The 13286-nt window shown below is 41.8% G+C and overlaps 1 protein-coding gene across 1 annotated transcript; it reads left to right on the top strand.

Moving 5' to 3' along the window:
• Positions 1–672: 672 nt before the first annotated feature.
• ccdc152 (coiled-coil domain containing 152) lies at positions 673–13264 on the top strand. The gene is made up of 8 exons (XM_077498158.1): positions 673–841; positions 1034–1139; positions 1769–1837; positions 2056–2120; positions 2190–2325; positions 11304–11431; positions 11933–12034; positions 12316–13264. Exons 1-8 carry the CDS (start codon positions 779–781, stop codon positions 12439–12441), a joined length of 795 nt encoding a protein of 264 aa, XP_077354284.1. The 5' UTR covers positions 673–778; the 3' UTR covers positions 12442–13264.
• The last annotated feature ends 22 nt before the right edge of the window (positions 13265–13286 follow it).

Here is a 13286-nt window from a genome sequence, read left to right as displayed (position 1 = left end):
GTTCAAAACTTCAGTCTTATCTACGAAACATAAAAGTAGAGGAGTACAGTATTTTTGTCAGTCATGCAAGTAACGCTGTCAAAATGTATCATGCGCAGGATTTGTGATTAGTATCTTGTCAGAATTCATTACATCACAACTGAGCACAGTTGTTTATTTTCTCATCTCTGTATAAGCACAGCTTTGTGTGCCATGTTTTTCATTGTAGGCCTACCAAGATGTTATACTGCTGTCTGACCACAGTGTTATCACATTGGGTATTATATTTGTTTGAATGGAAACTGCTTAATCGAAGTGCATTTCTTTATCTACTTAAGTAAAAGAGATGAATCTGTAACATCACTGAAGTACAGTGTGAGCACTTGAGCTACTGAAGCTGTTTCCACACATTACTAGTACAGTACATGTGAAATGATAAAGTTCTATTATTAGAATGTACATTTATTTTCGTTTGTATGATTTAAATTTCAATTTGAAATTTTTTTTATTAATGAGGTGATTTATTTATTTATTCATTTATTTTTTATTTATTTAAAAATATATATATATTATTTTGTTTTAGCTATAAACTCAAAAGACTAGTTTTATTTTATTTTTATTTATTTTATTTATATTTTTTTTTTAAGCTAACACTTAACGGTCATTTGCCGTGGTTTTTGCGTTAGCTTTCATTGTTGTGTAGCTAGCTCACGACGTTAGCTCTCTTCGTCCTTACTCGTTTAAAACAGGTTTAACAGACATTTTAACGTTAACGTTTGATTTCAACCGTATCTTCTCCATGGCACTATCAAATGGAATTAATCTCGACAAATTAACAGAGGAATTCACCGTACTCGAAAATGTAAGTTAATGTTTAACTTTGAATCCTGGCGTGCTAACTTAAATGCAGTGCTGTAGCCTACAGCACATCATTTAAATTAGGCCTATGTGCATTTGCAGTAAACTCGGTGCCAAATAATATTGTGTTAATGTTGGCGGACATAGTTTTTCCCAATCCAATATATATATATATATATATTATTTTTAATAACAGAAAATTACAGAGTTAAATGGGAAAAACATCATGCTGGAGACGATGCTAGAAGACTCCAGTAGACAAGTGAAATTTTACGAGACCAAGGAGAAAGGAGTCACTCAAGGTGAGTTTCAGTTTCATTTTAAGCCTAGTGTTCGGTGATTTTTTTTATTTTTATTTTTTTATTTTTTTAAATTAATACAGCACTTGAAGTACAGTAGGCTACAGTACTGAAGCTGATGCTGTTTTTTTTCTGAGGCGTACATCTGTCCCCCTCTGCTGGCCAGATAACAAATGGACGTCCTCAAATTGGGTAAACAAAATGGAAAAACAAACATCTCAACGAAAAGGTCAAATGCGGCAAAAATAACGATGGTGTTTTGATTAAAACTGTCTGAGAGGTATACATGAAAGATATGTTTAACCTCCAGTAGTGCAGCATTGTATTATATCTATGATAAATCAGCGTCCTCATCTGTCAAAATATGTGTTTTTATTTAATAATTTGACGTGTTTTTGTACCTAAATAAGGTAAAGGTAACAGGGATATTATAATGTATCTACGCAATAAATTCTGCTGGTGTATCTGAAGTGAATGGAAAAACATACATACAACCAAAACCAAGCACCATTATCAGACACACTTTACTTGCAATGCAAATTCGAATAAATATAGCCATTGAAGCAAATAGTTGCCAAATAGGTGAAATAAACCTATAGTAGTGCATTGTGTCACTTATCAAACTCTTTCAGAAAGAGATGCCCTACTTGCCACAGTGAATGCGCTGCAGCAGGCTTTGGAGGAGCAGTGCAACCTCAGAGGTAATACTGTATGTGTTGTATTAGAAATTGCTACATATAGTCATCCCTCCTAACTTGTTAAATAGTGTATCAAATCCTTTCTGAAGTTTGTATCCCCACGGTATGTTGCTTGCTACAACAGTATATGCGATATATGAAGAAACAAAACAGAGGTTACAGTATGGCCTATACAGGAAAAATAATGCATTTTTTTTGTGTCTTGTTTTATCTTGCTGTAGTGGAAAATGAAACATTGAAGAGCAATATGGCAATCTTGAAGCAACAAAGTATGAGAAAAGCAGAGGTAACGTTTGAAATGAGTGAAACTCGACAATGCGCAGACATTGTGTGATGTATCTTGATTTTCTGTCAGAATGGGGAGGTTGAGATCCGTCGACTGCTTTGTGAAATGAAAGAACACAGAGAGAGCCACAAGAGGGAGGTAGAGATTGTCATGCAAGAGTGCAGGAGGCAAGCGGAGGAGGCCCACAAGGAAGCTTTCGCTCAGTGTAAGAGCAGTAGACATTATGCTCACATTACCTCATTGTGTGAAGAGTTTTTTCCACTCTACACTTTTCTAAAATAATCCACCAATATGATATCCAAGACATCTCTATTCTGGTAGCGAATTTATATTGCATTCATGTGGGATTTGGAAAATGAAGTCACAATCAAAGCACCTGTGAAGTGACGTTCTTTCATCCATCCATCCATCCATTTTCTTGACCGCTTTTCCTCACAAGGGTTGCGGGGGGTGCTGGCGCCTATCTCAGCTGGCTCTGGGCAGTAGGCAGGGGACACCCTGGACTGGTTGCCAGCCAATCACAGGGCACACAGAGACGAACAACCATCCACACTCACAAGCACACCTAGGGACAATTCGGAGCGCCCAATTAACCTGCCACGCATGTCTTTGGAATGTGGGAGGAGACCGGAGTACCCGGAGAAGACCCACACGGGCACGGGGAGAACATGCAAACTCCACCCAGGAAGGCCAAAGCCTGGACTCGAACCGGAGTCCTCAGAACTGGGAGGCGGACGTGCTAACCACTCGACCGACGTTCTTTCATGCATCACAAATTTGGAGCAGTGCACACTTGAGTAGGGCCTATTGAGCACTTGGGACGCTATTTATTTTCAACCAGTGTGTCAAAATTCATGGCAAATGAAATAGGTCAAGTTGGTATTGAGAAGTTAATTTATATTTCACATTGCGTGATCAGTAACCTGATCACCAAGCAAAGTGGGTATGTTTCACTGTGGTGAGCATTCCACTGGCATGTTTTCTTACTCAGTTGAAAATTGTTTTAAGATACACAAAGGTCAGTGAAAACAGTTTCAAAACTTTGGATAGAATTAACACTTTAGGTCATTCTTAAATGGGCTGATGTTATTTTATTGGTATCAATAGCCATTTTCAGGAGTTAATTTCACTTTCAGTGCAAATGTATTGTGCAAAAAAAAAATAAAAAATTATATTCATTAATTAAAAACAACAAACCTTGGCCTATATGTACTAGCATCATTATAATCTATGCTGCTACTGGGCTTTTGCCGGAATAATTTTTTTTTACTAATTAGGGTTTAAGGTGTTTTAGCGCCATCTCTGCTGAGTGAAAACCCTTCCACAAAACATGAGTTAAAGTGAAGACTCTAAATTGCCCAGACATATGAATGTGAGTGTAAAATAGTCATTTACTTGTATATACTGTACAGCAGTGCTCCCCATTACATCCACTGGGGGCAGTGGACCACTTTGGACAGGCTGCGGTGAGCCTCACAGGTAAAATTCTAATAATAATTAAAAAAAAAAAAACTATTGTACTTCTGGTTAATTGATTAGCCAAGGCTTAAAATATTTTATTTTGGAAAGTGACCGGATTCTCTCTGTTTCGACGGATTCTTGACGCATGCCAAGATGCTAATTACGGTATCTCGGTCACGTCGTGCTGATGCTAAATCAACAAATTAGCAAAATGAGTCAAAAAACAGACGTATTTGGAAAGTTTCTTTGTAACGGGGAAAAGCTCCAGTGACGAGACAACACAAGAGCCTATGACCAAGAAGAAAAATAAAGTAAGAATGCTTCCTGACTCTGATTGAGAAGGACGCAACTTATCGCTCTGCGATTCACTCCCTGCGGCGCAGCTGTAACAACAACTTTTTTGTTTATACAACATGCCGAGTGGGAAAAGAACGGAGGAAATTGAGGAGTTAAAGACTATTATCCAAAAAATGGAGAAAACTATGGAGAAAGCCATGGAAAAAATGGATCAAACCAACCAGAAACTGCTGGAAGAGGTGATGCAACTGCGGGATGTGGTTCAAGCTCAGAAAGAGGAGATGAAAAGGAAAGATCTGCAAATTGTCAACTTGCAGGAACAGGTAGATGTGCTTGATCAAAAATCTCGTATAAACGATGTCATTATCACCGGCATTAAAGTCAGGCCGCGCACGTATGCACAAGCTGCGGCCAGAAGAAGCGATGAGGATTCTGATTTAAATCCTGACAATGAATCAGTGGAGCAACAGGTGATAACCAAACTTCGGGAAATTGAAATAATGGTGGAAGCGCAGCATATCCAAGAGTGTTATACACACTTCCATCTGGAGGGAGAAAACCACCAATGGTCTTCAAGGAACTTACCGACAGAAAAAGCAAGATCGCACTCCTCAAGCAAGGCCCAAAACTGAAAGGCAAGAATGTCTTTCTAAATGAAAATCTGACCAAAAAGAATGCTGAAATCGCAAGAAAGGCACGTCAACTGAAGAAAGATGGGAAGATTATGGCAACTTGGACCGCCAACTGCAAAGTCCTTATCAAGACACAAGGGAGCTCACCAGAGGAGATCAAAACCAGGGTTATCAAGAGTTTGCAGGAGTTGGAAGTCTACGATAATTAATCATGTCTCAAAAAGTTGACCCAATATCACCTAACTACACTGACTTAGATGATCAATTTGTGGAATATGCCTTAAACGATCCAAATGGAATATTTGACCCTGACAAAAACTTCTACAACAACAAAGTGGACAAGTGCCACTACTACACTGATGAACAATTCAACAAATCAATTAATCTCATTGGTAAGATCTCAATAATTCATTTTAAAAGCAGGAGCCTATATACAAACTTTGGTCATATTAAAGAATATCTGCAGAAGTTCAACAATAAAATAAATATTATTGCAATCTCAGAAACATGGATGAAAGAAAACAAGGACTTGGTTATTGATTTACCTGGATATAATATGGTATGTACAAATCGAATTGGTAAAGGAGGTGGAGGGGTGGCCTTGTTTGTGGATAGCAACATTAAGTTTGACATTCTGCATAATATGTCGATACAGGTTGACAATCTCATGGAATGTATTACGATTGAAATCAATGTGATAAAAGGTAAAAATATAATTGTAAGCTGTATCTATCGCGCACCGGACTCTAAGGTGGAAATGTTTACCGAATGTATACAAAAACATTTGTCAACAATCCACAACAAACAAATATTCTTCTGTGGTGACATGAATATAGATCTGTTAAACCCCAACAAAAACATACATATTGAAGACTTCACTGATACAATGTATTCACTAGGTCTGCATCCATTAATTACATGTCCTACAAGAATTACGACCCATAGTGCTACTTTAATAGATAATATCTATACAAATATCTTGTCAAATGAAATCAATAGTGGTATATTGATTAATGATGTAACGGATCATCTTCCAATATTTGCTAATTATTCATGGTATCAAAATGGTACTAGACAAGTACAAGCTATATATAAAAGATTTAGGACAGAGGAGAATATTATTGCATTAAGAAATGAACTGTTGACTCAAAACTGGAGTTGTGTTTATGATGCAAATAATGTGAATATGGCTTATGGCTATTTTATAAACAAACTTCAACAATTGTATGATAAACACTGTCCAGTAAAGAAGGTTTATTTGAAACAACATTTACAATCCAAACCATGGATGAGTAAGTCACTAATAAATGCTTGCAGAAAAAAGAATAACTTATACAAGATATTTATTAACCAAAGAACTACCGGTTCGTACAGAGATGTGTTAGAACTACACTGAAGTCATTTTCGATCTCCTGTATTGGTGTAAAATTATGGAATTCACTAGATGGGGCACTAACTGGAACTCTGACACTAGCTGGATTTAAGAAAAAATATAAAGAATTTGTATTAACTAGTTATAGTGAAGAAAATGTTTAACCTGTCTTTTGTTTAACCTGTATGTGGGAGAGCAATAACTTTTGTGTTATCAACAAGGAGGGAGCTTCACACAGAAATGTAAACACGTCTGACTATGTTGTTGAAGTGCAAGGACATTGAATCTTGAATCATTTGAAAACAGCATCTGTGCTGAGTGCTGAGAAAAGGACACTCTGCTCCAAAAACTTTTGACAAACCAGTATGGATTTAATTAGCTGGTCTCTAAGTGCGTTTGACAAAATCTTTTCTACGATGAGACCTGGACCTACTCAACGTTCATGTCCAAGCGGAACTCACATGTCTGGATATGCTGAAGATTCCTGGGCTAAGTGGAGATCATTGTGTCTGACGCCTTTGGAGATTGAGGACGTGGAGGACGTATACCTGCTGGCTGTGCTGGTGGTTATGCTGATGCTGCTGGGGATTGGATCCCACTGGCTGTTTTGTACGCTACGCAAAATTTCTGATCGCCAGAAGAATGCAGAGGGAATGGCTGAGGCCACCCTGAGAGCCATCACTGGCGTGCAAGCCGGCCAAACTAAGGCCTGTGATGACACTTCTCTGGTGAAAAACGACCTTGCAGCACTCAACCTTGCCATGAACGGAATGAGGAGAGACATGGCCACAAGGTTGCTTGAACTGGAGAAAAAAGTGGCGATGAACCAAAATCGTGATGAAGACGGATCTGACTGAAGGAGGTGTCGGACACATGGTTTTCACTAAGGGTGTCACGATTTCGATTTTTTATCGAAATCGATCGAAATTACGTCACGATTTCGAGCATCGAAATAGAAGAGAGGACACACGATTCGATGCCCCCCCCCCCCCCCCGCGCCCACCGCCACCGCCGCCACCGCCACCTCCCAGGAAAGCAAATGAGACGCAGCCATTCAGCTACTAGCTAACGGCACTTGTTAGCTGACTTCTCCTGCAGTCATGATGGCAAGCGCGGACAGACACAGCAATGGTGCTTCAAGCCGCTCCCGCTTCTCTCGTCACCAGTTTGGAAACATTTTGCGTTCCCGGTGAGTTATGTCGACAACGTTCACGTTGTCGATAAAAAGACCACAGTTGCAAGATATGCTATGTGCGCGTACTGTACTCGGCCACGGTGTTACGCCCGGCTCGTCAAGGGGAAGGGAAGTAACACAATAACAGAAAATATAGAGTAGATAAACACGGGTCGACTTTAACATCTGAGTAGTTTTAATTGAAATTTCAGGCAGGGGTTTGACAAGGGAGTGAAAGTGGAAGGTGAACAAATAATAACCGCAACAATAACCAATAGGGGTATAATACACGGATACACAATAGCGTCGCGCTGGCACAGTCGTCCAATCGGAGTGTCGCGCTGGCACAGTCGTCCAATCGGAGTGTCGCGCTGGCACAGTCCTCCAATCAGAGTGTCGCGCTGGCGCATTCAAACTGAAGTACTATTATACGGGCACCAGCCGACACAAACACACACATACATACTAGGGGAGCGGAGCCGGCGGCGGGCCCGAGCCGCCAGCCGTCACAACGGGAAACACGACAAACATGACGGGACATTTACGCAGGCATCACAAAGATTTAGATTTATCAAATTCAACTAGAAGTGGGAAAACAACGGTCCAACCAACTATTTCATCCTCATTTACAGTGAAACTTCCACACACTTCAGCTCGCGCGAAACGCCAGATCCATAGGTCTATTTATAGCAGCAGACCTGCAGCCTTGGAAAACGCTGGATTCAAACATTTAATTAGTGTACTTGAACCACGCTACAGTATGCCCAGCAACTGTAAATGTTGGGATATAGTTTGTTCAGGCTGTATTTGTTCCATGACTTTGGATACAATATATTTTTTGTTGTTGTTGCACATTGCACATTATTTTAAGAGGAACGCACAGCACACTGTTGTAACCAAAAACAGTCAATAGATGGCAGGCACCCACTGTGACTTTTTGTTTTTGTTTTTTTATTTTTTATTTTACACTTCAGTAAGAACAAGACGGTTAACTTTATATTGTAAATAAATTCTTTGAATTTGATCATTCCTGCCTAATGTCAATTATCATATATTACATAAATTTACACAAAAATAATATGGAAATTGCATCACCTATATGTAGCCGATCTTTTGAAATAAGATTTACTGTACAATGAATAGAACCAATGATCATAGACTAGCCTTAGCCTACAGAAGCATATGCCTCTGTGTTATAAAGTGGGGGAGCGGAAAAAAAAAAAAAAAAAAAAAAAAAAAAATCGAAAAAAAAATCGAATCGTGACCCCAAAATCGAAATTTAAATCGAATCGTGGAGTTGGCGAATCGTGACACCCCTAGTTTTCACTATGCCCAGTTATCTAAAGCTGCTGGACTGTGATAATCCACATGGTATTAATCAACAAGTGATCAACAAACTATTGGAACGAATCTTCTGTCATGAACTACATGCGATCAAATCACTGGTGAAGATGAACTGATTGAACTTTCAATAATCCATTTGCCTGAATCAAAAGTCTCCAAATGTAATCATTCAACTGGATAATTAACTTCATGGAATTGATGAACTGAGTGAAATTTGATCATCTCTGTTGATTTTTATTATTTTTGCTTGATTTTATGCGTCCTAGTTTAGTATGAGGGCGGGAATTTATAAGCTTTATGCTTCTTCCTGCCAGCCCTTTTTCTTTTCGGTTATTATGGCGAACTCCGCTGATCTCAAGTTACCGGAGTTTTGGGAGTCGGCCGCGGCGACGTGGTTTGTACAAGCTGAAGCTCAGTTTGCCATCCGGGGAATTACGGACGATTCCACGCGCTACTACCACGTCGTGGCCGCGCTCGGGAGCTCCACGGCGGCCAGAGCTGTGAGTTTTATCACCTCTCCCCCGGCACGGGATATGTACGCGGGGCTCAAAGCGTACCTCCTTAAGACCTTCGAGCTGTCACGACCGGAAAGGGCTCGACGCCTTTTCGCCATCCACGGCCTGGGGGACAGTAAGCCGTCCGAGCTAATGGAAAAAATACTGTACCTGCTTGGCGCGGAGGAGCCGAACTTTTTGTTTATTGAACTGTTTCTGCGCCACATGCCTCCTCATGTCCAGACAGCGCTAGCGAACACTACCATCTCCGAGCCACGTGCTCTGGCGGAGCAAGCTGACCGTTTTTTCCTGGCCACCCAGCGTCACAACCACGAGGTCTTGGCCTCTGCATGCGCCTTCCCAGTCCCGGCGGCCGCAACGGCACCTCATAAGGTACGCGCTGCCGTGGATGGCCTATCAGCCCCTGGCTTATGCTATTTTCACGCACGTTTTGGAACCAAGGCGAAGAGGTGCCGCGCCCCTTGCTCCTTTGTTGCGTCGGGAAACGGCAACGCCTCCACTCAGTTGCAGCTGTGAGTGGGGGCGCAGAGTGCCGGCTGCTGTTTATCATGGACACCCTCTCCAGACTCAAATTCCTTTGTGACTCCGGCGCCCGCAGAAGCCTGTTGCCTGCCTCGGCTGAAGATGCTGCCGGGGGCACTCACGGCCCGCACCTGTCAGCGGCCAACGATGCACCGATCCGCACCTACGGCACTAAGACAGTGGATGTATGTTTTGGGGAGCGCCGGTTCACTTGGGACTTTGTCACTGCGGACATTTCTTTTCCCCTTCTTGGCGCGGACTTTTTGTGTGCCCACAGTCTACTGGTGGATGTTAAAAATGGCCGCCTGTTGGACGCTGTGACGTTTTCCACTGTTGCTTGTGGGTGTGATGTGGAGACGTTTGAGGGCCTTGCCAGCCCGCTCTCAGGTGACGGCGTGTTCACGCGGCTTCTTGGAGAATTCCCCAGCCTGACCACGCCTACATTTGCAGCCACTTCTACCAAGCATGGGGTCGAGCACCACATCGAGACCGTGGGCCCGCCGGTTCTCGCTAAGGCCCGACGCCTCAACCCTGATAGATTGGCCACAGCTAAGTCCGAATTCGCCAACATGGAACGCCTTGGCATAATTCGTCGTTCGGACAGCCCGTGGGCCTCGCCTCTCCACATGGTTCCGAAGTCGGACGGCGGCTGGCGACCGTGTGGAGACTATCGCCGCCTCAATGATGCCACGACGCACGATCGCTATCCCGTCCCGCACATACAGGACTTCTCTGCCCACCTGGCAGGTGCGAAGGTGTTTTCCAAGGTGGACTTGGTACGGGGCTATCACCAAGTTCCGGTACACCCCGCCGATGTGCCTAAGACTGCTGTGATAACACCTTTCGGACTGTTCGAGTTTCTCAGGATGCCATTCTGCCTTAAAAACGCGGCCCAGTCTTTTCAGCGTCTCATGGACTCTGTTCTCCGGGACATGCCGTTCCTCTTCGTCTACTTGGATGACATCCTAGTGGCCAGGTCCTCCATCGGAGAACACCTTTCACACCTCCGGCAGCTTTTCTCCAAGCTCAGCCAGGCTGGACTGATTATTAACCGAGCTAAATGTGTCTTTGGGGTGCCCTCCATCCAATTCCTTGGCCACCTCATCAACGAGGACGGCGCCACCCCGCTCCCGGCAAAAGTGGAAGCTGTTGCCGCTTTTCCTCGACCCCGGACGGCCCAGGGTCTCCGGGAGTTCCTCGGGATGGTGACTTTTTACCACAGGTTCATCCGCCACGCTGCCCATGTGATGCACCCGCGTTACGACGCACTTAAGGGTGTGGCTCCTAACCGTGCGGTCGACTGGACCGATGTGAGAGTCAAGGCAGGTGATTCCCACGCATGAGGCCCACTCTGTGGTGAGCGGCTCTTGATTTAGCGTTGTTAGTTTGGACTTCATATTTATTCTGTGGTGCTTTATGTTGGCGCATTTAAGGAGGACACTGCTAATATGGTTACTTAAAAATGTGGGTTCATAATATGTTGCTTGTATCATAAGCGTTCCCATAGTGACCATATAGTGTTGTTGTTACCCTTGTCCCTTAATTGTTATCAGCCAAGAGCATCAGCTATGATTTCATGTGTATGGACACCATACACTTTCTAGTTCAAGATACCTCAACTGGCATTTCCACGTTTTAAGTACGTAACTGCCAAAACTGCACTCGCTCTGAACAGTTAACATGTAAACAAAACACCGGCTCAACTCAAGTGATGTCACACCATTTGATTCAATTATTAATTTGCCACGCCCACTCGAACAAATGACCGAATTACCACCCATTCGTGCACAGCTTTAAAATATATATTGTACGTGTATGTGTATATGCATGTAAACAAATATTTGGGTGGAATGTCTATTACTGCAGTGCAAGCCAAAGACGCTGAAGTTATGAAGTTACTGGAGCGAAAAGATCTGGATATGGAGGAGATGAACAAGAAGCTGAAAGATCAGGGGAAAAAACAGCAAGGCGAGCTCCTGAAATTACAAATAGAGGTAAATTAAGTCTTGCAGATATATGTCTTACCACCACCCAAAATGGTAAATACAAATGAAAGCAGCAGGTAGTAGTGTAGTCTGTTTTTTAATGACAAATATTATCACCAGAAGCCAAGTACGGCAAGGTAATGGAATTGAAGCATGTCATTGACATACATTTGTCGAATCATTTAGATTTTCGTGTGGCAATGTTTGTACAAAAACGAAGACAACTCTGAACCACAACTTTAGTGGGTGGGGGGATCTCGATGTTTTGTCAACCTCTATCCCAGCTGGATGCCTGACTGCCTGTTCAACATGCGCATTCATGCTTTTGCTGGTGCAATGACAGCATTGCCATTTTACTCAGTACAAGGCAGTGTACCATCAACAAATTAATTGAATATTAATACAAGTTGCTGTATTTCTGATTAATTTAGTATGCCAGTTAGGTTTTTGTTTTTGAGCAATATTGCTGCATCTGTGCTAAGCTAACCATATTTTTTTTTTTTTTTTGAGTTTGGTGAAAAGTTGGGGAGAATCCAGAATTCTGCTCATTTGAGCCAACACCAACAGAAACAACAGGACTCTGTTATTACTGCACAAAATTTCTTCAAGAGGGTGAGTATGTTGTTTGTGATTCGTCCAACATTCATTCTCGAAAGTAAGGATAGTTTGGACCTTTATTCAACTCTTAAAAGCTTCAAATAAAAGCTTGTATTTTGTTATTAGCATACTCCCCCTTAGGATAGATACAGGTAGTAAAATTCATTGCTTCAATGGTGACTGTTCAACCAGAATACAATTGTTGGATTCAAAAATGACAACATCATTAACTGTTATATTAGTAGATGTTATGAGAAATGTTGCCTGTTTTGTTGACAGCTTGTTTGTTCTGTTAGAAGCTGCATTTCCTTCAGGAAGAAAAGAACCGGGAGATTGAGACTCTACGTCAGAGAATCAAAGAGCTGGAAGACAGCCAGCGTATTGCCAGCCTCTGCAGCCGTTCGAAGAAAAGAAGGCTCTAAATTGTTTTAAGGTTAATGGCACTAATAGGCTGCTGCTCTGCCACTTCTGAAGGTTCAAGCAACACTTCACAATTCTTGAAATTTCCCGGGTGCTAATATTTCCACGTTCTTTCAATTCAGGTATTTGACCTCTCTCTGCATACTGTCATATATTGATTTGCAGTTCCACTGCCACGTTGGCAAGTGACCAGTGCACTGAGATCACAGTTAAACGCAGGCTGTATTCTTGTCTAAGGCTTTAATCCAATCAGACACCTGAATAGGCGGGAGGCAGAGCACTAAGTAGAAAAACACGAGACCAATTGCCATTCAAAGTTCTATTCTGTCGATTCTGAGCTCAGAATCAAGACCACTGATGATAGGGGTTTGCATCTCTCCAACAAGAGATGAGTTGATACATATCTTGATATTATACAATTCAAGAACAGTGCATTTTCAAGTGGAACTATTAAATTCTGTGGGATTACGATATGATTCGATATGGTATTGTTAGGACAAAAGATACAACAATTTTATTAATATGCAACGTCATGTAAAAGCCCTCCAAAGCTCAAACTGTTCAAATAAAAAAAATTAAAAAAAAAACACCATCAGCAACATCAATCCAATTTATAGCTGGTTTACTGTACAGCGCACATAAATGATGTCATGCAATGCAATATGATTCAATGATGCTACATATTAACACGTAACAATTGAATTAGCTTTGATAGCATTGATCATTCATCTTACTTCACGGGTCAGTTCTTATTTAGTGACGGTGTCAATGTGAATGGTTGAGTCCACAGAATAAATAGTATAGAACATGGATGCATTGATCATCACATCTTGATATTTTTATTAGT

Source organism: Festucalex cinctus, chromosome 15, assembly GCF_051991245.1.
Source record: "Festucalex cinctus isolate MCC-2025b chromosome 15, RoL_Fcin_1.0, whole genome shotgun sequence".
Taxonomy (NCBI): Eukaryota; Metazoa; Chordata; class Actinopteri; order Syngnathiformes; family Syngnathidae; genus Festucalex; species Festucalex cinctus.
This window is presented reverse-complemented; position numbering and strand designations above follow the sequence as displayed.

Bases quoted from the DNA above. Each gene is read 5' to 3' on its own strand.
- ccdc152 (XM_077498158.1), top strand. From the start codon at position 779: ATGGCACTATCAAATGGAATTAATCTCGACAAATTAACAGAGGAATTC. The intron at 842-1,033 runs GTAAGTTAATGT...TTTTAATAACAG, and splicing joins AATTCACCGTACTCGAAAAT to AAAATTACAGAGTTAAATGG. The intron at 11,432-11,932 runs GTAAATTAAGTC...TTTTTTTTTGAG, and splicing joins TCCTGAAATTACAAATAGAG to TTTGGTGAAAAGTTGGGGAG.